This window comes from Neocloeon triangulifer, unplaced genomic scaffold, assembly GCF_031216515.1.
Source record: "Neocloeon triangulifer isolate White Clay Creek 2 clone unplaced genomic scaffold, ASM3121651v1 ptg000012l, whole genome shotgun sequence".
In the NCBI taxonomy this organism is placed as follows: Eukaryota; Metazoa; Arthropoda; class Insecta; order Ephemeroptera; family Baetidae; genus Neocloeon; species Neocloeon triangulifer.
The window spans coordinates 10,306,762-10,333,660 of NW_026775554.1; the positions used below are offsets into that span (position 1 = coordinate 10,306,762).

Here is a 26,899-nt window from a genome sequence, read left to right on the forward strand (position 1 = left end):
TCGTTTTCCAGACCAGCTGTGTTTTGCAAACTTTTTGGCTCCGCCCCCTTTGTTGATAAATTTCTATTGCTCGCTCACTGGCGATGGCTGAAGAGTAGGCTCCGATCCGCAATATTTTTTCCTCTTCGATGGCTCCGGTTTACTTTAAAATCTTGATACAATGCCTGAGCAGCCCGCGTCTGTACCGAATTCACTCCACGGCCGCCAGTCAGGTAACAAAAACTAAAATCTGTGGAAAGCACTCGTCGTCTTGATTTGAGAGTGAAAGTTTCAGAACCTATTTATCATTAACATGTTGAATAACCAGTCTCAAGTGCAATTATTAGTCTCTATCCCTACTTGCATGGAAAAATTTGCTGCATCACCACTCTCAGCAACTTTTAACGACGCAAATCCTGGGTTATAAAAGATTTTACAAAATCAGTGACAAGTCTCGTGTGTTTGTATAGATTTATGTATGCGATTTATGTATGTAGTAGAAATAAATTCTTAAATTTCTGTCTTCGAAATATAAACTGAAGCTACCAAAACAGGAGAATCAAATCTGCTGAAATTTTTGCTATTTTTTTTCCTTGATGTCATAACATTTAACCTTAGGGAATTTATTAACTTTTATATTGCAGGGCTTTAATTATGAACCAAAGCTGCTTGAAAGATGGGGCGACGTTGTGATTAAGTCGGTATGTATAGACAAATAAATAATGAAAGATGCCCATAATTTTTAATTAATCGTATTATTGCAGTTTTGGGTTCTCTTGAACCTGAAGGTGATCTCAATACCAGTCATTGGCTTTGCCCTTTATCGTAAATGTTATGTGGCTCTCACTGGAATTGGGCTGCTGCTTGCTGCCTCCTACGGCCTCAGGGCAGTTGGCCGTTCCACCAATGAAGTCTACATCTCCTTCCTGAGAACACTAATAGAGGCTCAGAAAGATATGAAAACACACAAGGTTACAAATACAGGAATTAATATTTACAATTTATTTATAATGGCTTATGTTATTTTCAGAGAACGCTTCTAAAGTACGATTTTGACTTCTCATCATGGCCCGTTGAGTTCAGATGGAATGAGACTGAAGGGTATTTTACAAATTTAATTTATTGCTGTTCTCAAATAATAAAAACCTGGCATTGACCAGGGAAGGATAATTGCCAATGACGTTAGTTTCAAACAGTTTCGAAATTATTTGTTATTCAAGGGACGAGTCGAAGCAGAGAATTTTCCTCAACACAACCAGTTCTCAAAACTCGAATAGCTTGCTGGACAATATTCTGTCGCTACCAATCAAGACAATTGGTTACATGGTGGCACACGGTGTGGGCTACAAGCTCATGTTCCCAGGCAGTATTCGTACTCTCCAATTCTTTATAGGTTGGTTGTATTTTGAAAATTAAGAATTATTTTTTAACCAGTTGGAATCCCCAGACAATGCCATTGTTCAGGGACGGACAAAGTTGATAGAAGAAAACAGGGCTGACAGATTTAAAATGCTGACTCGGGACGGTAACGAGCTCGACTCAGTCTTTGTGGACCGGAGGAAAAGGTAGTAAAGAATTAACCAAATATTTATTTAATTTATGGTTATTACAAAAATTTAAAAGGCATGACAACGGAGACATCTTGGTTATTTGCTGTGAAGGAAATGCAGGCTTTTACGAAATTGGCATAATGGCTACTCCTCTTGGCTGTGGATATTCGGTCTTAGGTTGGAACTACCCTGGATTTGGCTGGAGTTCGGTGAGAAAAATTAATTAGCAAGAAATCAAATTAAAAACTGAGAAAACTTGCAGGGCTCACCTTATCCTGACCACGTAGCCAACGGGATGGACACAGTCATGCAATTTGCCATCAACAAACTCAACTTCCAGCCAGAGAACATCATTCTGTTTGCTTGGAGCATTGGTGGTTACGCGCTCTCCTGGGCTTCAATGAATTACCCTGAAGTGAAAGGCGCTGTTAGTTTTATTGCAATGAAAATGAAACCAAAATGATATGAGTTACTTAAATTGTGTCCCATAACTAGATTGTGGACGCTTCTTTTGATGACGTGGTTCCTCTCGCGCAAGCTCGTTTTCCTAGTAGCTGGGGACCTTTGGTGAAAAGAATTGTACGTGATTACATGAATCTCAACAATGCTGCTCAGCTCTCACGGTACCCTGGGCCAACCCTATTCTTTAGGCGTACTCAGGATGAAATCATAGCGATTGAGTAAGTTGATAAATTATTTATTTTTCAAGCTTCTCAATTTTATTGGATTACATGGTGTATTGTAACAATTGAAATTTTTACTTTCATATTATTTTTCTACATCTGTTATTAATTTTTTTTGCACAGTCCTGACATCCTGGCAACAAATCGAGGAAACAATTTGGTCATCAAGGTTTTGCAACATCGTTACCCACGTCTAGTCGAAGACAAAGCATTGGATGTCTTGCATGATTGGCTGTCAACTGGGAACCCAGCTGAGCAATGTATGCATTCAATTTGTTGTTATTAATTGTAAATTACAATTTCTTTTCTCTTTTAGTGTCACTTCTTCGGAAATTCAATGTTAACGAAGATCTGTGTACGTCTATTTTGGCATCATATGTTTCCGAGTACTCTAGCAAGTACCCTATGATGATTGGTGAGGAAGCTGATTTCAAAGAGCTCACCAAAATTCAGCTAACATTATTCTTGGTAAAACATAATCAGATAATAATAATTGTTATTAAATTTACGGCAATGTTTTTAAAACTAGGCACGAAGATATTTGCAGGATTATAATTCAACACACTGCACTCCTCTGCCATCAAGATTGTTTGTCTTGCCTTGGGATATTTCCCCAGATGCTGACTTTGTCAAGGTATTGCATCTGAATAATTAAGTGAGAGCTGGTGTTTCATGAAAATCTAAATTATTTCAGTTGTAAAAGAAGCGCAAACGCGAGACATCAAACTTTGACAACAATCCTCTCTGGGAAGAAGTCCGTTTTGAGCTAGTTGCTTCTGTTATTTAACTCCAAATGATTTTTATTTGCCTGTTACATTTTTCGGCTATATAATAGCCCTTCAGCTCCATAAAAAGTATCAATACCGTATTGTCCGTATTTAACTTCCAGCATTCCGTTGAGAATAGCATATGTGAAGCTTCTGAGATATGCACTCGGATAAATAAACGTTCTGCGCTCTGTCTGCTTGTTAATCGCGCGTCTAAATATAAATTGCTACCACCTGCTGTGTGAATTGTAAGATGCATACATATTAATGTGTTGGGCATTTTGGATATGTAAAAATCTATGTTTTTATTTTTAATCTGCAAGTAATTTTTAAAATAAGGAAAAATATCCTGCCCAATTAAAGCAAAGTGAATTTTGTTTTGTTTTTAGTTGAGAAGATAATTATTATAATAAATATTAAATTGTTTTTGTTAAAATAAAAATCTGCTCCAGTTAATTATCTTTGCTATTTCATTAAAATTAGTATAATTATAATTAAATTTATATACTATAGGTGCATATTTCATGAATCCTTTTATCACTTTAGGAGTTTTGAGATCTGTTTGAGCTTTTTTTGATTCAGTATTTTAATTTTATTGTTAGCAGTACTATATTTATGCATAACAATTTGATAATTAATTGAATATAATTATATTATAGTTAAAAACATACGCATGTGTTATAAACGCCTGCAGGAAACAAAACTATGCAACCTGCTTGCCATCCGTGCTGCAGAAAAAGATACGCCCCCCTCGTCTTTGTTGTTTATCATCGTCTTTATCATCAGGTTGTTAGTTGTTATTTTAAAATTTTAGCCACTTAATTTTTTTTATCAAGTAACCATTATTGTGCGCTAGTGAATCTGTTTCCTTCTAATTTTTCTTTCTCCCTCCATTTTTGCTGCTGCTGTACTTTGCCCTTTTTTGCTGTTTTTCACGTGGAAAAAGGTCCGCCTCGCTCTAGACCAGTAAATATAAATAAGAATTTTTTTCCATTTTTGATTTCTCTCTTTTGTTTAAATTATACTGTTTGCCGAAATACAATTTTCATGGCCCTCAGATGAAATCTTAAAGTCGCCTCTAAGTCACCTCATACATACAAGGGCGGCGTACATACACTGTATTATATTTAATGAGATATGAGAAAAATGAGATATGTGCTCTGAGCTGCTATCAGTGCTATCTCTTCAGTCTTCAGTCGTCGTCATTAATTCATATCGTAATCTATCAAATGGTCATTTGGGGAAATGGTCAAGTTTTAATTGCATATTTTAATTCAAACTTGAACAAACATAATCACAATCTCTGAAAAATATAAACTGATTGTGAGTACATTAACTGAAACACCCTATTTGTCTTTTTTTTTTTTTAAATTTCTCTGTATTCACATTTCTTTTTTTCATGACAGGATAAAAACGACGAAGTAAAAGTAAAATGTCTATGAAATTGTACTTTGACCTCATGTCGCAGCCTGCAAGGGCTGTGTACATGTTCCTCAGGAAAACTAACATCCCTTTTGAACCTAAACGGATTGACCTAAAAAAAGGTGCATTTGTAATTTTTTTAATTTTATTTTTTGGGCTTTGTCTGTAATTAAAAATGTTAAGGACAACACTTTTCTGATGAGTACAAAACTAATGTCAACCCCTTTGGTTTGGTGCCCGTCATCGATGACAATGGATTCAAGCTCACTGAAAGGTTTGTATTAAAATATTCACAATTTATATTGTAAACTTTTTATTACGAATAATATTTTTTAAGAATTAAATTCATTTTATAATAATATTATATAATATTTTAAAAGCTAGAGTTGGCACATTAATTATTATTTTTGTAGTGTGGCTATTTTGAGATACTTGAGCCGAGAAAAAGGAGTTGCCGATCATTGGTATCCAAAAGACTCAAAATTGCAAGCCAGGATTGATGAATACTTAGAGTGGCAGCATCTCAACACAAGGGCAAACTGTGCCATGTACTTCCGAGTGAAGGTGAAAATTCATTGAATTATATATTAACTGTTTTGTTTCATAATAATAATAAATAAATAATAATAATAATTAACTGTTTCGTTTAAAAAAAATTCTTCTTTTCAGTTTCTGATGCCCCTTATGACAGGCAAGCCTCCCACTGAGAAAGACCTGAACAAATGGATGAAGTCTATGAACGAGACTCTTGATAAGATTGAAAATATCTGGCTCAAAGACACTCCGTTCTTGAACAGCCACCAAATTTCCATTGCAGATATTCTTGGCGCCTGCGAAATAGAGCAACCACGTAAATTTTAAAAATGGTTAATTTTTAAAAATATACTTACAGAAAATAATGAAATTGCAGGCATGGCTGGATTCGATCCTTTCGCAAACCGCCCTGTCCTTGCAGCCTGGATGGACCGTGTGAAAAAAGAAATCGGTCCTTCCTATGAGGAGGCTCATAAGGTTGTGCGACTAGTTATGAGCAAATACGATGGAGATTCTAGCAACTCGTCCTTTAGTAAGATGTTCGGAGAAGAATCGGAAAAGTCAAAACTTTAAGAGCTGTATCTATTTTTCAGGAGAAGGGGGCGCAAAATTGTAATTGTTCACAATTTTGATTCAAAGCTGTTGATATATATTTTTTTTATACATTTTAATTGTGTTATATACCAAAATTTCTTATTGTTGTATTATTAATAGTTTTTTTTGCATTGTGTGGTACAGTAAATAAAAGTTATGCTTGCTATATAATTTGTTATAAAAAAATTAAAATTTTCAGTTTTTTTTTCAATGAATAAGCACTAAGCAGCCAACAACAATGTTATAAGCATTAAATTTTATATATGGTTCATAACCAACGCGCATTTTATATTTTTAAAACTTCAATTTATCTCCACGAGGGGGAGACGTAGGAAGTTTGTGTTAATAAGTGGGCCGGGCCGTTGCCGATGGTAAATTCTAAAAATGACTTTGGACCTTTAGTAGTTCATCTGCAGCTCTTATCAAAATGATTTTGTTTGTCGTATCAATTTTTTAGTTTTAAGTGATTTTATGCTACTGTTGGATCACCATAATAACAATATTGCCAAAATTTGAGGCCCGTCAGAATGTCTTTAAAACTTTACTACAACTTGATGTCGCAGCCATCAAGGGCGCTGTATATCTTTTTGAAAAAGAATCATATCAATTTTGAAGCAAAGAGTGTGAACCTGGCCAAAGGTATTAAAAATTTTATCTGTTCACTGGGTTGAGAAATCTATAATAATTTATTTTCTTCAGGTGAACAGCGCTCAAAAGAGTTTAAGGCAAATGTAAATGCATTTGGCCTAGTGCCTGCCATTGATCATAATGGATTTAAGTTGACTGAAAGGTAAAAACCAATTAAATTAAATTGATCGAAACAAAAATGATTAATGTGGGATATTCTTATCTTTGTCAGTAGTTCTCCAGTGATAAGCATTTTTTCCATTTTCTCATTAATGCTAAATCCTGGTAGGACTATCGGAATAGAATGTAGAATTTACGGAATTACACTCCAATTATTAATAATTTTTATCGCAAATAACTGAAATTTTTTTCAGCGTAGCAATTCTGAGGTATTTTTGTCGTGAAAATAATGTGCCCGATCACTGGTACCCAAAGGACAGTAAATTGCAAGCTAGAGTCGATGAGTACTTAGAGTGGCAACATTTAAATACACGAGCACATTGCTTCCTCTATGTCAGGGAAAAGGTAAGAAGATTGTTTAAATATCCATTATTAATTATTTCAATTAAGGAAAATGCATTATAGATCCTTTTGCCAATTTTAAGTGGTCGCCCTCCAAATAAGCATGTAATTAAGCAGAGGTTGGCGCAGATGAATGAAACTCTTGACAAAATTGAAAACATATGGCTTCGAGACAGACCATTCTTGGCGGGAGATAAAATTTCTATCGCTGACCTACTTGGTGCATGTGAAATTGAACAACCACGTAATAAGACTTATTCTAATAATTTTTCTATACTAATAATTTTTAAACGTACTGGGAAAATTATTAATTGATTTTTCTGCAGGAATGGTGCACTATAATCCAGGGTTAAATCGCCCAAAACTGGCTGCTTGGATGCAGAGAGTGAAAAGCGAGCTTAGTCCACATTATGAAGATGCTCACAAAATAATTGGAACTACTGCAAGTAAGCTGAATATTACGACAAATTAATTAAAATAAACTTATCGATAACAATTTTCAGGGTACATGTTTGTGTTTGACGCATACTGTGTGTGGCTCAGGTTCAAGAATTTATTTGTGTCAAATAATAAAAAATAAATTATCAATAAATTTGTGCATTATAATTGACATTGCTATTTTTCTGTTGATTGCATACACTTAATTAAATTCATACACTAGTCCATTCTTATGATAATAATAATCAAATTATCTGGTAGAGAAGCAGGTATTTTAATTTTCATCAAAATTAATAAAAATAGTGAAATATGATACAAATCAGATAAATAATAAACTTTATAATAATGAGATTTACATATAATATATGTAAATCTCATTATTATAAAGTTTATTATTATGCTCAGCATTTTATTACTTATGGCACGGGTGACCTTAAAAACCCGCCCTCAATAACATTTCATTTTTTGTCGGTTCAGAAGAAACTGGGGCCCCTCTCACGCACCTTAAATATCTACTTTTCTGTAAAAATATTATGTGACTTTTATTACATTTATTATAGAATTTTGTTCTGTAGCAAAATCATTTTCCCGCCATCTGCTGGCTTCCCGCCAGTTGTTGGACAAAGTTAAATTAAATGACATCAGCTCATTGGCTGGAGTAACACAAGCGCTGGCCAATCAGAGAAGAGAAACATAGAAACAATTTCCAGAAAAATTGGAAGCAAAACAACAATAAGATGAGAAGACACAAGGCAGAAAATCGTTAATATTATTAGAATTTTAGCTGTTTATATAGCTATATAAAAGAATTTCAAAATTTCATTAACTTATTTCAACGGAAACCTCTCAGTTTTAAAAATTTGAACCGTTATAGTTTAGTACAATGATGGACGAATTGGAAACGCCAGGAAGGAGAATCACTCGGAGTATGACTGTGAGCCGTTTATAAAATTTATTTTGATACGTTCAATAAAAATAAAATAAAAATTTTTAGATGAAAGCAGGCTCAGCAGTTTGCGAAGAAATCAAGCTCTCTGCCTTACTAAAGGCGACAAAAATTTGCGAAGCAAAGAGAGCAGAGGAGACATTGGCCCTGGAGTTGAAAGTTGAAGAGGTAAAATTTAGCAAGCATATTTATTTACAATAATTTGGGGCTCTCTACTTTTATAATAATATCTATTATTATCTGCAGGAATATGTGATCAAAACAAGCAGCAGCATCCTTGTGGAGTCTCTTTCCTCATCCAAGCTTGACGATAAATTTGAAGGGGTAACAAGCCTGAAAAATGCAGACGCAGATGATGCAGATTCAGTGCAAAGGCGAATTTTGGAAAACATGGAACTTGAGAGACTACGAGACGTGGAGGATGCTGTGCTAAACAGAGTTGCTAAGCTGAGGGCGTACTCGATTGCAATTCGAGCTACTCTGGAAGAGCGAGCCAAGCAGAGAGAAAAGGAGCGACGAGAGGAAGAGGCCGCTTTGCAGAATGAATCCGAGGGCTTGGAAAACTTGGAGCGCAACCGAACAGCTCTTGTCCTACAGCTTCAGTCAAAGAAAAACGTGGAGCAGGAAAAGAAAATTGAAAAGATCATTGATGACGCAAGTAAATTCGACTTACGGAAGCGGGAAGAGCTCAAAGCGAAACGAGAGTTGCTCGAGAAAATCGTCTCCAACCAACACAAGTTCAGAGAAAAGTACCAGCAGCTTTCAGATGTTTTGAAGTAAAATGAAAATTTTCGTAGGCAGGCTAATGAAACAATTTTCACAGGGCTTTTCCATTTAGGGATGAAATTATTTCTGGAGGCACCATTACACAAGAAGTGGCTGCAATTAAAAATCTGACAGGTATGATGGAAACTCTCAGCAAGCAGTGCAAAGTAAGATAATAAAAAATTTAATTTAATGTGTAGATGACATTGTCAATATTTGTTAAATGGCAAATTAGGTTGGAGAAGTGAGCAATTTGGATCTGACAACATCAGAAGCACTCGTCCAAAGCTTAGAGGCGGGTTTTTCTGCAATTAATGGAAAATTGGGTACTTTTAATAAATGTAATTTCATTTCACTTCTTATGAATTAGAATATTTTTGCAGAGGGTATAAAAAAGGTGAAAGAAGAGGCCAATCGACCAGTCATTGCAGAGGTGAAGGCTGAGCCTGCAACTCCACCTGCTTATGAACCCGTACAGGCTGCCCAACCACCAGAGAATGTTGTAAGACCTCTACAAAGAGAAATTGTTGCTCCTACTCCAAAAGCACTAGAGCCAACGCAAGAAAAGCCTACAGTAACTGGTAAATATGTTTTATAAAATTTCAGAATCTGGTTCTAAATTAATATAAATTCTATTGTTTTTTAAGGATTGGAGGGTTTTATTTCAAGGGAGAACTTAGCTGAACTGACTAGGCTGCAAGCTTTCTTAGAGCAGCGTTTGAACCTCGTCAAGCCATTCGAAACGGATCAGTCGATGAAAAAGCTCAGATTCCAGCTACAGGTATGTTTTTAGTGATATTTCTATCTTGATTAACATTTATTTTTCAGAAATCGGTTAACACACCGTTGAATGCTATATCTGCTGTGAGTAATTCGCACTTAAAGGACAAATTGCAACGTCTTCAGGCTGTGTTAAGAGGCCAAACAGTTGAGGTTACTGGCACAGTAATATCTGCAAACTCGCACCCACAAGGAATTGCTTACTGCACAAATTTGCTTGCCGAGAGAATAGTTGTAAGTTGTGGATTTCATTTTTTACATAACATTTTAAATACATTTTGCAGGAGCAAGGAGAGCAGATTGTTTCCAGCAAACCTGATAGTGCTTTTGCAATTGCAGCTGTAGCATTGACAATATGGTCCGAATTCCCTGAATTTGGGGACTTGCTGTTAGCTCATTTTTACACAAAGTGCCCATTCCTTGTTCCGTATTATTCCCCTAGACCTGCAGGTTCATCTGACGAGAACTATTACAAGTAACGTACATCCCTTTTTGTTAAAAAATAATTTTTTCAAATCAATTATGATTAATTTTAGATCTTTGGGGTATAAATATGATGAGGATGGAAAAATAGAGCCACAAGACAAGTATTTGAAAAGGATGACTGGTACTGCCCATTTATTCTTTGCAATACTTATCTCCAAATTGCCTCGAGACATTTCATCTCAACCTCCACCCACGCTTGCCAAAATTTGGACATGGCTTGCATCACTCTTAAATCTTGGTTTGTATTATCACTTTTGCTTGTCCCTACTCCCTATGCACTGTTTTATATAATATATCTTTACAAAATTCTAGACCCAAGACCTGATATATCGGCTACAATTCTTCTGACTTGCTTGGAGGTGGCAGGGCATTTGCTGTGTTCTACATATCAAAAGCAATTCCACAAAATGTTTATTGTCATCGTCAACAATTATTTCCCACTTATTCAACAGGTTAATATTTTTATTTTATTTCAAAATAGTTATTAATTAATTTTTTTACAGCTCTCACCCAATGTAGCAAGTGGACCTATTTCTAGACTCGAAATGTTTCTGTCAAAGGCTTGCAAGGGCTTTATTTTTCCTCCCCCGACTGGTGCTCTTCCGCAGCACTTCTGGTAATGCCAAACATACACAGTGACACATGTATGACTTATGAAATCAACAAAATCAACCAGTTAATTGTAATTTTAATGAAATTAAAAAATATTTTCTTAACTTTGAAAATTTTCGAAAAATTGTTTTTCTTTTATAGTTTATCAAAACTCTAATCAATTAATGTGAATTTACATATTATAGAGGAAATAATATCTTCCCTTGTTTATATGAGATACTTTTTAATGATTTTTTTGTATGAAGTTGTTAATTTAAATGTAATTTATGTATTTATCTTTATCTTATTATTTCTAATTTTAAGCCTCCCAATAATGTTGGCAGCTCTGCCATATTCTTCTGAAAATTCTGTCATGTTGGTACTTTGCAAGTAAATTTCTGTCTTTTGTCCTGCAGCTCACCTTCGGCCAAAATTTTGATTTGGCAGGGATTAGCCAAAAATTTTTGACAAGTTCAGCAACATGAGCCAAGTCTTTTTAAAAACCGTGTGTCTATCCCTGCGGGTAAGTTTCGTATAAGATTAATATTTTCGTATTTTTGCTTCAATAAATAGCCGACGAGGAGAACGAGATGTCCTCATCAGCTGACCCTGTTGACTTTGATCACCAAATTTTATCACTCAAGCAGCAGAAAACAACTATACTCGCGGGCTCATTTCATATTACCGATTAATAAAATCACTACTGTTTCAGACAAATCCTCCACAATGCGGCCGACTGGTCCCTCTGGTCTCCATGCAGAGAAGAGCATACTCGAGCGGCGAGGAGGCCGACTTGGTTGTCATCGGGTCAGGGCCCGGAGGCTACGTAGCTGCAATCAAGGCTGCTCAGCTGGGACTGAACGTAGGGAAAATCTCATTTGAAATTTGAATCAAACTTTTAACCAGTGATTTGATAATATTTAGACCGTTTGTATCGAGAAGAATCCAACACTTGGTGGTACGTGCTTGAATGTCGGCTGCATTCCATCGAAAGCCCTCCTCAACAACTCATACTACTATCATATGGCTCACACTAACGACCTGAAGAACAGAGGAATTGAAAGTATGAAATTACTTTTTACTTAAAATATTTTCTAAAACGAGAGTGTACAGTCTCTGGATTGTCCTTAAACCTGGAGAAAATGATGGAGGCAAAGGCAACAGCAGTCAAAGCTCTTACGGGTGGAATTGTTCATTTATTCAAGCAAAATAAGGTTTGACATAAAATTAAATTGTTTTCCATTTCCAAGCCTACTTTTCATTAGGTTCGCTTGGTGAATGGCCATGGAAAAATCACAGGAACAAATGAAGTAACGGCCTTGAAAGAGGATGGCTCCAGCGAGGTTGTTCGCACGAAGAACATCATGATTGCCACTGGCTCTGAAGTCACTCCCTTCCCGGGCATTGAGGTTGACGAGGAGACAATCGTTTCTTCCACGGGAGCTTTGAAGCTGGCAAAAGTTCCTGAAAAGCTGGTTCTTATTGGTGCTGGTGTAATTGGCTTGGAATTGGTAGGAAATTGTTTAAGCTTCAATTAGAAAATGATTAAAAATTTTGAATAACAGGGATCTGTCTGGTCTCGACTTGGTGCTGAAGTCACTGCTGTCGAGTTCCTTGGTTCAATAGGAGGATTGGGTATCGACGCAGAGGTCTCCAAGGGTTTCCAGAGAATTCTTACTAAACAGGGCCTCAAGTTCAAGCTGAGCACCAAAGTGACTGGCGCAAGGAAGGTGGGAGGCAAAGTCCTGGTGTCTGTTGAGAACGTCAAGGACCCAGAGAAGAAGGAAGAGGTATTTTAAATACTGTGAAAGAAATGTTTGTTTTATATTTAAAAATTTCCAGCTGGAATGTGATGTTCTGCTGGTTTGTGTTGGCCGTAGGCCATACACTCAAAACCTTGGCCTCGAGGAAATTGGAATCGAGCGAGATGAGAAGGGAAGAGTGCCTGTCAACTCTAGGTTCCAGACCGTTGTTCCCAAGTATGTTGAGAAGTTTTCCTTTACAAAAATAAACATCATTTAAATTGTAGCATCTTTGCCATTGGCGACTGCATTCACGGCCCTATGTTGGCGCACAAGGCCGAAGATGAAGGAATTGTTTGTGTAGAGGGTATTGCTGGGGGCCCAGTGCACATCGACTACAACTGCATCCCCTCCGTAATCTACACACATCCTGAAGTAGCCTGGGTTGGACGCACAGAAGAGGACCTCAAGAGTGATGTAAATTTTTCACAGCAAAATCTTTCCATTTTATTATTTTTTATTTTTCTATTTTTAACAGGGCATTGAATACAAAGTTGGAAAGTTCCCATTTGCTGCCAACAGCCGTGCAAAGACTAACAATGAGACCGACGGCTTTGTGAAGATTTTGGCTGACAAGGCGACGGACAGAATTTTGGGTTGCCACATTATTGGACCTGTGAGTTATAAGAACTAAAATGTGCTGGCTGCTGTTACAAAATACTATTTCAGGGAGGTGGCGAGATGATCAACGAAGCTGTTTTGGCCATGGAGTATGGAGCGTCTGCCGAGGATATTGCCAGAGTTTGCCATGCACATCCTGTAAGTTTCTAATTTTTTTAATTTTAACCTTGGATAAAATTTTCTTTCAAAACTTCAGACCTGCTCAGAGGCGCTGAGGGAAGCCAACCTGTCTGCCTACTTTGGCAAGTCCATCAACTTTTAATTAGAAAAATCTCCACGCTTGTGAACCAGTGTGCATTCGCCAGGTGTAGCCACTACCTTAGTTCACTCTCATTTAGGCGTGATTGGCCACGTCTGGTTCAGCATAATTTTTAATTTGCATCAACTTGAAATACTGTTGGTAGAGAATGTCTAATTTTGTAAATATGTCACACTCAACTTCAGGATGCGAGCTTGCCGAAGAAGATTAATTTTCAGACATTCAAAATAATTAATTTAGATATTTTCCTCAATATCTAATTTTGAAATTGACAAAAATAAAGATTTGATTGGCTTAACTCATGACACACAAAACCCAGTCTGTTATGTATATGGCAAATAAAAATAATTACTGTTATTAACAAGATAATTTGTAGCATTTCATTAAATTTGCTAGCTTGAAAACAAAAGTAAATTATTTAATAAATATAGCACTCTTAATCAGTATGTTTACACATAATTTAGAAAGAGAAATTTTCAAAAATATTGAAATTTTTCAAATCTTTACTAATTTTAAATAACAAAAAAATAAATACTTCATTATTTGCGTAAATTATACTACTTAATACTTAATATATTTTTGCAATTAAAATCATTACAATACAAATAATTTTATTCCCCTCAGTTTTATATAAACCGTTGTGTGCTGCTCTCTGTTGAGCGGGCTCTGACTCTGAAAACGTCAATGAATCGTCGGCGAGCATTGCGGGCGGAGATCGGGGAGTGAAAAAATAGTATTTGGTTTGAAAGCTGGCTGTCGGATCGCAGCGATGTTAATTAGTAAATAGACACTGGATTACGAATAAAACGTGTGAAATGTGCGTGCCAATTGGATTCGGAAGCATCGGCTGACATGTGGGTGCCTACGAAGAACAAGAAATACGGCGTCGGTGAGTAGAAATCGGCGAAAATGCGCCGACATTGACAGCGGCGAGAGCTCGAGGAGGCGTGACTTGTGTATTTCTCTCTTTGCGTGCAATATTTTTCTTCTGACGGATTGTCCCAATGAGAAATTCCATCTCTTTTGGAAACTGATTGGGTGGCATATAAAATAAATTTTACAGCTAAACTCCGGATTAATTGTCTACATATATTGGCTTGTTATTGAGTTGTTATTATGCTCGACGTTAATACCTTTAAGCCGGCTATTTAAAACAGGTTTAATCCTCTGTTATTACGTGCGGAAATTCAAATTTAAGCATTGTAAAAATTCCAAATTCTTCCCGGCCACCCTTTGTCAACAGAAAGGGTTGTCAAGATGTTGTATTAATAATTAATTAATGGAACACATCATAACTTTCGCCTTATTCAAAAATAATTTGTCGATCTCTTGTGTTATGAATATTATTTTTTTTTTTTTTATAAATTCACTTTTTGAAGAAATAAAGGTCAATTAAACAAGTGAGTATTTTAAATAATTATTATATTCAATTTGCAATTTAAAATTCTTTAAATAGTTTTACACGTTTTACGAATTGCATCTTGTTGAAAATTTTAAAGATGTTTTGAAAAAAAAATTGTGTAGCATTCCAATGAAGTGACCTCAGCATTGACCTCAGGCCAGCAGGACAATTTGATCAAGGTCTATGTCTGCTGAGCCGTGATTCACGAGGGACATCACTAACTTCTTTATTAATGACTATGGCGCACAATGTGACGTCCTTTGAGCTCAGTTTGAGCTATAGACTCAGGTCATCACTGCTTGCTGAGATGATGCTTCAGAAAATCATTACTTGTCTTAATGACTTCATTCATTAAAAAAATAGTTCTTAAGGACTCCTTATTGACATAGTCAAATCAAGTCTTTAAAACAATGGTTTGTTAAATCTCCAATAATTGCCCAAAATGGCTTCTATTGTTGTAAAGACTTGATTTGACTATGTCAATAAGAAGTCCTTAACTTACAGATAATACAGATCTGTCTTACACCAAAAATTTAAGCAAACATCATACACAGAATAATAAAAATACTTTAAATTTTCAAAGACTCAACGCGTTAATAAACATTATTAATTATAGTTAGGGTTAATGTTGGCTATAGTCTTCTTTTTTGACTAATTCATTTTATAGATTTATTTGTGGAGCAAGAGAAAAAGTGTCAAAAGTAATTGCCACTTTTTGTAAATGCAAACCAATGCCAAAAATACAAATTTTATTTATCAACAGTTTTTGTATTTTCCTTGTTGATTCAAGCACCAAAAAGAAAAAGGAACGAATAACTATTATATATAATTTTTTAGCAGCTGTGTCAAAAATGACATTTGTTTGAAATTTAAGGACTTCTTATTGACATAGTCAAATCAAGTCTTTACAACAATAGAAGCCATTTTGGGCAATTATTGGAGATTTAACAAACCATTGTTTTAAAGACTTGATTTGACTATGTCAATAAGGAGTCCTTAAACGTCACATTTCCCTCCAGAATCAATTTTTTTTTAAGATTGTTTAACCCTATTCCAATCTTTTAAGATTTGAATTAAAATTGTTGAAAAAAAATCAATATTTGCTTGAGGACACGCATGCTCTAATAATACAAATTAACAGTAGTGTAAAGACGTGTGAGTCACACACACACACATGGAGTGAGGGGGAAGTATAGCGGCTGGCTCACTATAATTGCACTCGCCATGTCAGAGGGTGAGGCAAACTTGTGTGTCCCATGAATTTTCACTTGACCCCTCCGACCAAATGAGTTCCTGATTCTGCTAATGGACTGCCTAACACGCCAAAGCACGGATTATTATTGAATCGGGCGGGAAATTAATGGACTTCTTAATCAGAGGCTTGTGCGTGTGCCTCTCATCAACCGGAACCTCCAAATGGACAGACAGTTATCCTCAAATCCGTTCAACCAAAAGTAAAGAGTTAATCGGCATTAATGATAAAAAACAAACATTAAAACAAATTTTTTTTAGTTCATATTTATTATTATTGTTAATTTTCGCCTTTTTTCTGTAGCTTATTCTTTACAAATAATGTCCTAGTCGTCCTAGATTTAAAAAAAAAAATTAAAAGATTTGGAGGAAGAACATTCCTAGGGAGAAGTAAAATAGAGGTGCCTCTTTAAAATTTTATTTTTACCAGCAGCTATTTTATAATGACATTGATTAATAAGTGTATTTTTGCTTAATTTTCATTATGTTTAATGCATTGTTCCTGGTTAAAAATTGCTTCCATTCAATTAAAATTATGTATTAAAATATAATATTAAATTATTCTTAATCATTAATGAGGTAAACTTAATTATGCTTGATGAAGCTATACATTTAATAAAATAGGAACTAATTTAATCACCGTTTTTGTTGATAAGTCACAGTGAAATTTCTTCCTAGTTTCTATAGCTTTGCAATTTGCGAACTTGTATATTGGTGGTCCCGGGAGGTCCCTAACAAAATTTTCTATACTCTTTGCTCTTTCAACAACCTCTCCATCCGTCCAAGATATAAATTCCAATCTGTGAATTAAGCAAGGCGCTGCGCCGGCATGCTAATGGCAGTGCGCTTATTAAGCTCTTGAGCCTTTTACGCCGCTCCAGCCGAGCGAAATCCCTCCGTGATGAAAAAAGTAGGGATCTTCTTATTTAACGCACGGCCGGGTAAACCAATTTTGTGTATAGCTTGACTGGAAAACAATAAAGAAGGCCTTTGAAAAAGCTGCTCAATATTTTCTGCTTCGTCCGCTCAATTAGGCAAATCGCGCACGCATTCGTACATGCAGCTCTCCAGAAATAAACTTTTATGGTGCCAGAGGGACTTGTTTTGCAGTAGGGAACAATTGGAACAAAGGACGTGTTGTTGGTGGAAAGTGTGCTCAGCTTCCGGCAGAACAGAAAAAGATCCAAACTAAGCGGTCATAAAATGAGACAAATTTCTACACTCGCCAACAAAATAGGCATAAAAGTATATATAAGGTGTGGGGGGGAAAGAATCTATAAAAGTTACAGCGATTTTGTGGGACTGCAGATTGTTTTCGCAATGTTTTTCTCTTTTAAACTTTAGTAGCAGGTCAAGCAGGCAAAATTTAATTAAAATCGTTTTATTTAAAAGTCACGAGATAGTTCTTTGTTTTTAAAATAATAAAATAAGATAATTTATTTTTTATATTTTGATATATCAAAAAGTAAACTTCTCATTATGTTTTGAGGTTACATGGTTTTTTGTGAAAAGCCACAAAACCACAGAACCACATTGAGTGTGACCATTTAGTAAAATGAATCTGCTGAAAATTTAATAAACTTTATAATCAATATAAAAAATTTCTACTGACATAACATGAAAAGAATCTTTAGAATGATTTAAAATTTAAATTTATCTAGAAAAGTAATTTGGAAAAGGCATAATTATTATTGTTTTAAACTTAGGGAATAAAATTGGTACAAATTTGTAAAGTGTTTGTTTCAATATTTAATAAGAATTAATTAAATTCCCCCATTGATTTACATTGATCAAATCAGTTTATGAATCAACATTCAGCGCAGCGACATGGCTGAATACATAGGAGGCATGACAAGGGTTGCGGGTGAAATTGATTCCTGTTGATTAGCTCGATGCGGATGTTTTGGTCTGACAACAAACAAGGAGCCGTGTTGCGCACCCGGGTGTGCTGCGAGTGCATCTAAATCGCGTAAATTACCGTTCGGCTCGATGGGTGCATCTCTCGCGGCTGCAGCTGCCAACCTTCGGCTGCGAACGGAGAGTCTTTTATTGCGCGAGGGCCAACAATAATCAATAGAGTAGGGTAGGCGAGCGCAAGCACCCACCGCGCGCACCACCATATTTATCCATCCCCCTTGCTCTCTCTCGCTCTGCACAGAGAGCAGTGCAGTACCGAGAGGGAAAGCACGACGCTTTACATTACATCGCATTGGCGAGATGCACCCCTGACAAAAAACCCTCTCAATTCGGCTGAGAGGATTCCGCCTCTTCGCGCAGGAAGAAAACCTGTTTTCGGCCGCGACTTTGCGATTGATTTCCCTTTCAGATGGATTGCTTTGCCAAATATCGAAAGGAGAAAGTGACCATAATAGAGGCAGACTATGGCTTTAGTAAATAAAGCTAGAGCAGATCGACCAAAAGGCAATGTTTTAAATTTTTTAATAGGATAAAACAATTATTGTTTTTTGTTGTATAGTAATCATCTAGCTATTTTTTTTTAAACTGCAGTTAAATTAACTGATTTAAATTTATATTGAATTTCAAACAAAATAAAGCAGAATTAAAATTCTGGTTTTTTTTTCTTCAAATTGTTTATTTATTTTACAAAGTACTTAGAAGTATGTTGTAAATGATAATTTTAGAAAGTTGGTTGAAAAAGAAATTAATTTTGCAAATAAATAAATTAAAATTATAATTGAATTTTGTTTGTTATTAACAAAATTTTCAATTTATATCAATAAAAGTTATAGAAAGTATAGAATAAGTGAAATAAAAATATAATATTTATTTATTTATTATGGAATAATTTATTACACAAAGATAAGGCTTTTGAATTTGGCTTAAATAATAGCAAAGCTTGACAATGACACTTGTCTTGCACATCCATCTCAAATTTTTTTTATAATCCGAATCTCAAAATTTTTATATAATGGAGTAAATCATTTTGGCAAATTCTGGTAGCCATAGGAAACCACACTTTGAAAGCTTTGCCCTGACCAGCTCTCGTCACGCTTATCTTTAGTGAAGCCCACGAACCACTCCATCACATATTCTCCACCCGTGTTGTCCGTCATTGGAGCAAAGCCCAGAGCGAGATGCAAATTCCAGGCGTAATAGTGCGGTCGGTTTTCGACGAGCAAAGTTTCGCTCTGAGACTTTGAGCTGCACAACACACCCGTCGTGCCATTTTCAGGGGTAGCCGCGCGCATTTTCCCGTACAAAGATGGAAATTCCTCCCCGGCGGTTCGCCCTCGCGCCTGTGAGCGGCTAATCTGGCGCCCCCAGCTTGGGGATGGGTGCGGTGGCACTCGCGCAGCTATTGCGAAATAATTTATGTCGACACAGACGCAACGATGTGCGTGCCGTTCCGCGTACAAAAGGCGAATAATTCGCTAATGCTTTGCACGCGGAAAACTGTATAATTTTGTCAAAGTTGTGGCCACTCATAATGGGAGAGGTATTGAGTGTGCAATTTGATTAACAAATGAATATATCAGGAAAATGAAATAATGTTCCACTAATAAAATTTCTCTGTTGAAAAATTTAATTAACAATCAAAATAATTTTATTTGAACAATAATTTGCAAAAAGAATATTTATTTTTTGGTGATTTGAATTTTAAATCGGCTTTTTTACTCGATGGGTTTTGTGTTTTGTTTATTGATTAAGAAAAAAACAATATCATGCTCTACTCATGTTTCGGCTGCGGGCTGAAGTCATAATTCATGAGCTTTCTCGGCGGTGTTCGAGAGAAGACTTTAAATTTGTAGATTTTAAATTCTAATCACCCTCGATTGTAAAATTCTACTGCAAAATAATAATAATTAGTAATTAGTAATATAAATTATATCAGAAAATTCTTACAGTTAATTATTGGTGCATATATTCGATCTCTTCATTTTTGTTTCTAGGAATATTTTCAAACAGTAATCATTGTTTGTGGTATTTTTTTTTTCACTTTAATGCTTTGATAGATTTTTTGTCATTTTCAGTCATTATAGATATAGATTTAATGTTGAAATTAAAGCACTGATGCTCAAAGATACAAAATTTATATCAAAACCACCTTTTAAAACTATACATCGACCACAGAAGAGCTGCTAGTTCCTTTCCCTTTTAAGTGCCCGTTAACTTTATACCTCATAAGCTCTTATATCTTTGAGCACTCAAGTCAGTTTCGCTTCTGATGTTCCGGAGTAGTTATGCACCCCAGCACCTGACACTATCTGAAAGGCACGTTACTTTCTATAGCATATTTATCCAGCAGTGCTCCTCTAGTTTCGTCAACCACGCGGAAAATGTGAATCTTGCGCTCACGGCGTTTAAGAAAGGAGTGTGATAATTAGCGCCTTGGCAGTGGCAACTTGTGCGCTCGAGCACCATCGCCTGCTCCTTTTCCTTTGTTTACAAGAGCGACGGTTTAACTATTTATTTACACGAGTGATGCTTGACGAAGCGCTGCGAGAATATGGTCCATTGTATCGCGGCCAAGCTTGAATCTATGATTACACGAAATTCCACTTGGACGAGAACACCAACTGAACTAGAAAATTTGAAAGTTCCATTTGCAAAGATAAATCTAACTATAAGAAAGCTCAAAAGTGCAAATAATTGATGTTGGCAAAGACTAATTATTAATTAAGCATTGAAAACAAATTTGAAGCCGAGCAACACCGAGCAATATGTAAACAATAATAGGTGAAGGTTAGGTATATTTAAAAATTATCATTAATTTTAAATATTATTCTATTTGTATACTTCAAATAAATAACTTTTGATTTTTTAATTATTAACTCAAATACTAATTGTAAGAACTATCTAAAAAGCTATCATTTTTTTTCTATATTTTAAAAAAGTGACGTTTGACATATTCCTTTTGCTTTGATTTGACACAGAATTTTTTTTTATATTGCGAGTAAAAAAAACTGGTGTACTTCATGGTAAAGAACGTTATGAGGGTTTGCTGCGGGGGAGCAGTTGCCGCCACTCTCGTTTGTCTCTCAGAGCATATCACGATTATTACTATTCCGCCCTTGCCAAGCGTCACTCGCAGCAAAACATTAAATTCGACCCGGCGCAGCTGAAATTTAACAAAGACAGGAAGCAGAAAAACAGAAAGAGGAAGATTTTGTTTCGGTCGGTGCACAGTAAAGGGGTTGCTGCATACTAATTAATTACTAAAGTGATAAAAACAGAGTTTAATTTATTCAACCTATAGGCCACGTTTTTTTTATGAATTTTAAAAGTCAAAATCAGTATTCGCGATCGGGAAATTTTTCTCAATGAGGAATAATATCGTTTGCAGGGGCGGTGTTTTATTTTTGGATTTGATTTGTCGGTAGGGACTGAAGGAATTGAGGGATGTGGGGACAGATTTTATGACTCATAAGACACGTCGTGAGGATTCATTTTTTTATGCCTTAGCAGCTGGAGATTGGTTCAAGAAGTATAAATTCTGAGCTGCTGTGAATCAAACTCTCATAAAGAAATGTTAAATATATATGAATAAATGGGTCTTTAAGACTTTTCTTCAGAGTTAATATTTTCGTCCCAAAAATCATGTATTGTTTCCAAATAAATTTAAAAAAAAAACAATTAACTTGTTAAAAATAAGTGGTTAGGAATCAAGTTTTTTTTTTATATAAATTATAAACGGAATATGAGGATGAATAAAAATTTTGGCAATAATTAAAAAAAAAACTGATTTCCCAGTAAAATTGTGCTTATTTAGTTTTTTTGTTTTGTCAATATTTATTTGGTGATTTATAAATAGCGTCCGTTTTTCAAGCTCCCAAAAGCACAAAGAAAGCGATGGTTTCAATCCGTTCCCAGAGCAAAGCAAAGCCTTCTTGCTTTTTTCCGCGCACGCACCGTTCTTTATTTCCCTGGAAAATTTTTGCGACTTTTCTTGTCATCTTCAAGAGCTGAAAAGACCGAACGTCGTGTCGTCCTTTTGTCGCCCTGCCCACGAACACTGTTGCTTCTTTTTTCTCGTCGCTGTGAGCGACCGGCACAATGAATAACGCACACAACCAATTTTATGTCGAGGGGCGAGCAAGCGAGCGAGCGGACACCCCCAGAGGGTGGCTCGGTTGCTGCAATTTGGCAAAACAGATCCTCCGGGCACGCAGCGTCCGCTGGCGAAAACCTCATTTTTCGTTCGCCTAAATTAATGTCTGTCGCCGGTCCCCAAGTGGATCACGCAGCCTTTCCACACGACACTTGGGAAAAAGTTGTGCTGGGTCTCGCTTCGTAATTAATTTGGTGGCGTTAGGATTGAACTTGTAAGGGTGGAAAGACATTTCTTGCTAGAAATACAAACTTTTTTACTCATGCTCATTTTAATTAACCGGACATCCTAACGCAATTTTGTTGCGCTTGAAAGAAGAGCATTTTTTAAATCACAGTTTTTAATACCAATAATTGAATATGGAAGTCATTTTTATTTTAACATTCAACGGCGTTATTAAAATTTGATTTGTAATAAAATTTAGTTTACAAATGAATGCCCTTTAAAGCTAATTTTAGTTTGAAGTATAAAAATTAATATTTAAAATTCATTGGTTGTTGTTTGTTGGATTGAACAAATGATTTCACAATTAATTGTATGACCTACTTCTTAAAAGATTTTTTTTCAATTAATGACTTTTTAATAATTTAGGTGAATTAATCTTTCTGGTCTGTAGAAAATATTGAAGAGAGAAAATTATATAATATAAAAAAATCTCAGCATCATTTCACCATCAGAGGAGCGAAATTCGCATGCTGAACGCACCCGAAAATTGATTTTGGTGATTTCGCCGCCAAATTACTTTATTGTTCCTTCCGGCTCGCGGTCCGCGGAAGGGCGCGGGCAGCAGGAAGAGGAATTAATCGATCGCACCGGCGGAAGATTCTCAAGTTTTGTGCTGCCGGCCACTCGCCCGTTCGCGACTAGAGAGGATAAAAAAGTTGGTCGGCCGCGGCCGGCTCGGCCGCGTTTGCCGAGGGGCTCTTCAGATTAATATTCCCCGTCTTTCTCATCAGCATCAAGTATTGGACACCAGACAATGGCCACTTCCTCCGCCAAATGACGTAACCGCCCCGACGCATCTCCAAACTCCGCGCCTGAGCACAAAATTTCGCTCGCCTGCGGATCGGAAATGTTTGCAGATTCGCGTGTGGAGAGCGAGTCTTTTATTCCTCCCTTGAAAGGTACATTCTCAAGTGACTTTGCTGCCGCCAGCAGTTTCGATTTTGATTCATCTCCGTCCTTCCTGCGCGAGTTTCCCACCCAGACGAAAATGAGACTGTCTTGTCAAATGACGGCGTTCCGCAGTAAACACGCGTTGTAATCAATGTTTCAACTCACGTCATTGTTTACATTAATCACGCTACCTTACCTAGGTTTTGCCGAATTCTTGGGGTTTAATTGAAAAAGCGGATTTTACTTATAAATAAATTAACATATTAAATTTTATTTTTTAAAGGTTACTTCAGGTTTTATTTATTTAACCCGTCTGGAATTTTTTTATAAATACATTTTTATCAAAAATCATTATATTTATTTATAATCTACATTGTTCAATTAAAAAAATCCAAATTAAAAAAGGAGATTATAATCTTTTGCACTTTTTTTTTAACTGAAATAAAAATATAATAATTCATGATAAAATTGAAATAAAAAATAATTGATTTAGAGGAATGTAAGCAGGATTTGTTAGTTGCTTTTAATTTAATTTATTTTATATTTTTTGTAAAAGAATTTTCTGCGATTAAAATTTGCGTCAAGTTTACACATTTTGAAGATATTGAACCTTTCTTAATTACCATACAACACACAAAAATTTGAATTAACATTAAAGATTATTTTACCTCCACATAAAACTTTGGACATACTGAAGATTGGTCTGAATTGGTGAGACTGAAGTTTATTCACTCCATCTAATCCGTTTTCAACGCCGAACTTGACTTCAAAACAAAAGAGTCATTGCACACAGACCACACGCCGAGCATTACTCATTGTCCAACGCACAAATAAAACATTCAAATTCCGCATATATACGCGGATTGCGAGTTGCGCTCCGTTCTCGTTATGGCGAAATTGCCAAGCGTAATAAATCGAGAGCTTTTGTGCTGTTTTCCTCCTGCGACTCGCGCACTCACGCAGTCCTCGTTATTCTTTTTTCGGGTTAAATAATTAAAATGGTGCAGCTGAGCGAATCGAGCAACGAGTAAATAAACGCGAACAACTCCACTGAATAATAACCAACGCGCGGTTCTGCGCCAATTTTGCATCCACGCGTGACAGCAAAAGTCTTCCCGCAGTGCTCAGGAGCCAGAGAAGATTAAAACGCAAAACGAAACAATGAAAACGACACGTCGTTTGCTTCACCCAAACATTTTTTTATTGAGCCTATGTTACAACAGTATAAATACTAAAATATGAAATTTCTTAAACTTGAATTTTTTATTTTTTAAATGGCCAAAGGACCATTCAGTCAGAGATGCGCTAGTTTTTTTTCTGAATGGGAATATCAGTGTCTTGGCTTAGATCTATTTCAAGGGTTGTTTATTTGTCAGACATTCGATGGACACGCGGGTGTCTGCGTGCCTGGTCATATTATTTTGGTCTAGTTTTCATTCTCCAGCCGGCCACCCCAAACAGAACAGCTAAATGAAATTCCTGAATTGAACGAATCAAATCTAAAAAAAAAATAATAATAATAAAAAAAAAATGGAGGAAACCAAAGTTTATATTGAAGATAAAAAATTATATTTAAATCAAAAGCTGGAATATGATAATTGAAACACAACTTTTTTCATGATCTTTTTTTTTTGTATCGCTCTCATGAATCTTTTTAGAACTTCAATTTTCCTTTGTTGGAGTGAAAAATTCATTTCGTCCCAGCGACCTTTTCATTTTAAAAAGAAACGCACACGTCAAAGAGAACAAAAAGGAAAATAACGTACACAAACCCCTTTTACTTTGCACTCCTTTCAAGCCTGCTGGCTGGCGAGATGCGAAAAGGCTTTTAGCAGAGTGAAAAACTTCGTGGAGACGCTCGCTGCCTCCAACCGAGTAAGTCTCGAGCTGGCATTGAAATCCGAGTCTGGTTGGCTGCATTTCCAGCCATATTTACGTAACTCAAATGGTGTCGCTTTAATTTCACACGCCGACCCTTTGTTTTGTCATTTTGTTTCTGAGACGAGTTGCAGAATGCACCTATATTAAAAAAAAAAAAAAAAAAAAACAGAAGTGTTGAAGTTTATCAGATTTATCAAGGCTAATGGCAAAATATAGTTTGCTGCATGCATGAGAAATGGATGAAAATAAATGCAGTTATTAAATATTTAAAAAAAAAAAATCTAACAGACTTTACATTAAAAATTGATTATGAATTACGTTAAAATCTCTGAAATGCAGATTAAAAGTAAAATAGACGTTAGAAAATTAAATGTAAGGGTGTAAATGAGGTCAATTACTTTGCTTTGAAAAACAGGAAATGAATCTCTCCTGCTTTCTTGAGAACTGCTCGTCTCATTTTATAAAATTTATTAGTTTCTTTTTCTTTGTGCCGAAAAAATGAAGCGGAAAAAGTAGATTTATTTACTAGAGTTGACTGAAGGATATTCCCGTGGACGGTTTTATGTTAATCTCGGAATCACCGGATGCGTCTTCTTAATTATATTAACCGAAAGCACGCGGTCCTTCTATTTTTACCTTGCTTTGTGGCAGCAGGCACCCTCACTTTTGACTCGAACAAGCTTTTTATCAAACGATGACCACTCCAAAGACCCAAGGAGAGATTCATTAATCTCCAAAAACACATGCCTCTTTTTTGCGGTGCCTTGTTATGAGTCTGAAAGTGTCCAAATCAACTCTCTAATATACTAGTTATGCAAAAAACATGAAGAATTTTCGTGAAAATCCACTTTCTAAAAGCACGAAAAGGGATAAATGATGCGGGAGGCGCCATGATTTTGACATTTTGGACTCCTGTTGGTGAAAGTTCAACGGCCTCTTTGAATCATTTGTCATACAAATTTAGCTGTCGAGGTTTTCACCTTTTTGCGACTTGTTAGACTTGATTTCGTAATATCCTTCCTTTGAGACTTTGTCTGACCGTTTGAACTTGAAATGAAGCCGCGATTACGTTTGAAGAGCACGCGAGCTCGTCAAAGGAATTATTATTTAATGAGCAATTGATAGCACATGCAGTTACACGGACTCAATTACGCGCTCGCCGTTGCTCTCCAATCAACTTCACGCGCATTTTGAAAAATTCGTTGTAAATTAATCTAAAATTGCACTTGTCACAAAACCTCTCTGAATATTATTCCAACAAATTTTTTACGGTAAATTTATTTTTGTTTCAGCCGTTTACAATTGGGAAGGTGACACAAGATATGGCCTTTCCCTGGAAATTGGCGACACTGTCCAAATTTTGGAAGAGTGTGAAGGTTTGTTGCCTTTTTAAAGAATAAAAATATTTTATAAGTAATTTTACTATCAATTTTTTTCAGGATGGTTCAGGGGATTTTGCTCAAAGAACAGAAGCTTGAAGGTATTTTTTTTATACAGTTATTGCTTCAAAGACAATAACCATCTCCTAATTTTATTTCCTAGGGTATTTTCCCGACGTCATATGTCTGCGTCAAGTCCTGCCGAGTGGAAAATGAAGGGTAAACCCGAGAGAGTGAAACACGACGGGCCTCTAATGAATTTTGATGTTTGCAGAGCCAACGAGGTGGTGACACCCCTCGAAGACGCTGTGGTCAACGAGGTTACACTTGTCTTGAGAGAATGGGGTCACATTTGGAAGAAACTCTATTTGGTAAGTGGCTCTGTTCAAACAGAGTGAATTTTGTGACTAGTATCTTGCAAGAGAGAGCAAACA

General features: G+C 36.0%; 6 protein-coding genes across 12 annotated transcripts in view; all 6 read left to right on the forward strand.

The window, feature by feature from the left end:
* The first annotated feature begins 30 nt into the window (after positions 1–30).
* On the forward strand, positions 31–3,436 carry LOC132196943 (phosphatidylserine lipase ABHD16A). Its single transcript, XM_059619911.1, has 13 exons — positions 31–212; positions 624–680; positions 744–950; positions 1,010–1,080; positions 1,200–1,372; positions 1,427–1,544; positions 1,603–1,738; positions 1,792–1,956; positions 2,025–2,209; positions 2,336–2,472; positions 2,529–2,680; positions 2,742–2,846; positions 2,907–3,436. The coding sequence occupies exons 1-13, from the start codon at positions 129–131 to the stop codon at positions 2,910–2,912; spliced, it is 1,596 nt and encodes a 531-aa protein (XP_059475894.1). The 5' UTR covers positions 31–128; the 3' UTR covers positions 2,913–3,436.
* A 276-nt stretch (positions 3,437–3,712) lies between these two features.
* On the forward strand, positions 3,713–5,721 carry LOC132196498 (glutathione S-transferase theta-1-like). Of its 5 annotated transcripts, none has more exons than XM_059619199.1 (7): positions 3,713–3,765; positions 3,926–3,945; positions 4,386–4,523; positions 4,585–4,675; positions 4,815–4,965; positions 5,071–5,251; positions 5,312–5,721. In XM_059619199.1, exons 3-7 carry the CDS (start codon positions 4,412–4,414, stop codon positions 5,506–5,508), a joined length of 732 nt encoding a protein of 243 aa, XP_059475182.1. In that variant the 5' UTR covers positions 3,713–3,765; positions 3,926–3,945; positions 4,386–4,411; the 3' UTR covers positions 5,509–5,721. The 5 variants fall into 5 exon arrangements, with proteins under 5 accessions (XP_059475182.1, XP_059475184.1, XP_059475185.1 ...); XM_059619202.1 differs by lacking the exon at positions 3,713–3,765 and having other exon boundaries at positions 3,785–3,945; positions 5,312–5,467; positions 5,529–5,721; XM_059619201.1 differs by lacking the exon at positions 3,926–3,945.
* Positions 5,722–5,834: 113 nt separating this feature from the next.
* Positions 5,835–7,296, forward strand: LOC132196499 (glutathione S-transferase theta-1-like). The gene is made up of 6 exons (XM_059619203.1): positions 5,835–6,168; positions 6,229–6,319; positions 6,531–6,681; positions 6,742–6,922; positions 7,005–7,124; positions 7,182–7,296. Exons 1-6 carry the CDS (start codon positions 6,057–6,059, stop codon positions 7,256–7,258), a joined length of 732 nt encoding a protein of 243 aa, XP_059475186.1. The 5' UTR covers positions 5,835–6,056; the 3' UTR covers positions 7,259–7,296.
* Positions 7,297–7,808: 512 nt separating this feature from the next.
* On the forward strand, positions 7,809–10,818 carry LOC132196764 (mRNA export factor Gle1). 2 transcript variants are annotated; one of them, XM_059619625.1, is made up of 12 exons: positions 7,809–8,050; positions 8,111–8,230; positions 8,309–8,838; positions 8,886–8,994; positions 9,063–9,153; positions 9,211–9,408; positions 9,475–9,608; positions 9,656–9,841; positions 9,892–10,082; positions 10,144–10,331; positions 10,406–10,545; positions 10,597–10,818. In XM_059619625.1, exons 1-12 carry the CDS (start codon positions 8,000–8,002, stop codon positions 10,711–10,713), a joined length of 2,055 nt encoding a protein of 684 aa, XP_059475608.1. In that variant the 5' UTR covers positions 7,809–7,999; the 3' UTR covers positions 10,714–10,818. The 2 variants fall into 2 exon arrangements, with proteins under 2 accessions (XP_059475608.1, XP_059475609.1); XM_059619626.1 differs by having other exon boundaries at positions 8,901–8,994.
* A 232-nt stretch (positions 10,819–11,050) lies between these two features.
* LOC132196452 (dihydrolipoyl dehydrogenase, mitochondrial) lies at positions 11,051–13,735 on the forward strand. The gene is made up of 11 exons (XM_059619120.1): positions 11,051–11,207; positions 11,397–11,546; positions 11,609–11,747; positions 11,798–11,898; positions 11,950–12,195; positions 12,250–12,474; positions 12,527–12,663; positions 12,714–12,903; positions 12,965–13,102; positions 13,156–13,245; positions 13,304–13,735. The coding sequence occupies exons 1-11, from the start codon at positions 11,166–11,168 to the stop codon at positions 13,367–13,369; spliced, it is 1,524 nt and encodes a 507-aa protein (XP_059475103.1). The 5' UTR covers positions 11,051–11,165; the 3' UTR covers positions 13,370–13,735.
* A 346-nt stretch (positions 13,736–14,081) lies between these two features.
* Positions 14,082–26,899, forward strand: part of LOC132197271 (dedicator of cytokinesis protein 3) — a 37,372-nt gene continuing 24,554 nt past the window's right edge. For both annotated transcript variants that reach the window (XM_059620440.1, XM_059620441.1), the window contains exons 1-5: positions 14,082–14,255; positions 26,379–26,462; positions 26,526–26,566; positions 26,629–26,684; positions 26,740–26,836. In XM_059620440.1, coding sequence (XP_059476423.1) covers positions 14,219–14,255; positions 26,379–26,462; positions 26,526–26,566; positions 26,629–26,684; positions 26,740–26,836 — 315 coding nt within the window. In that variant the 5' untranslated portion in view covers positions 14,082–14,218. The remainder of the gene's footprint in view (positions 14,256–26,378; positions 26,463–26,525; positions 26,567–26,628; positions 26,685–26,739; positions 26,837–26,899) is intronic.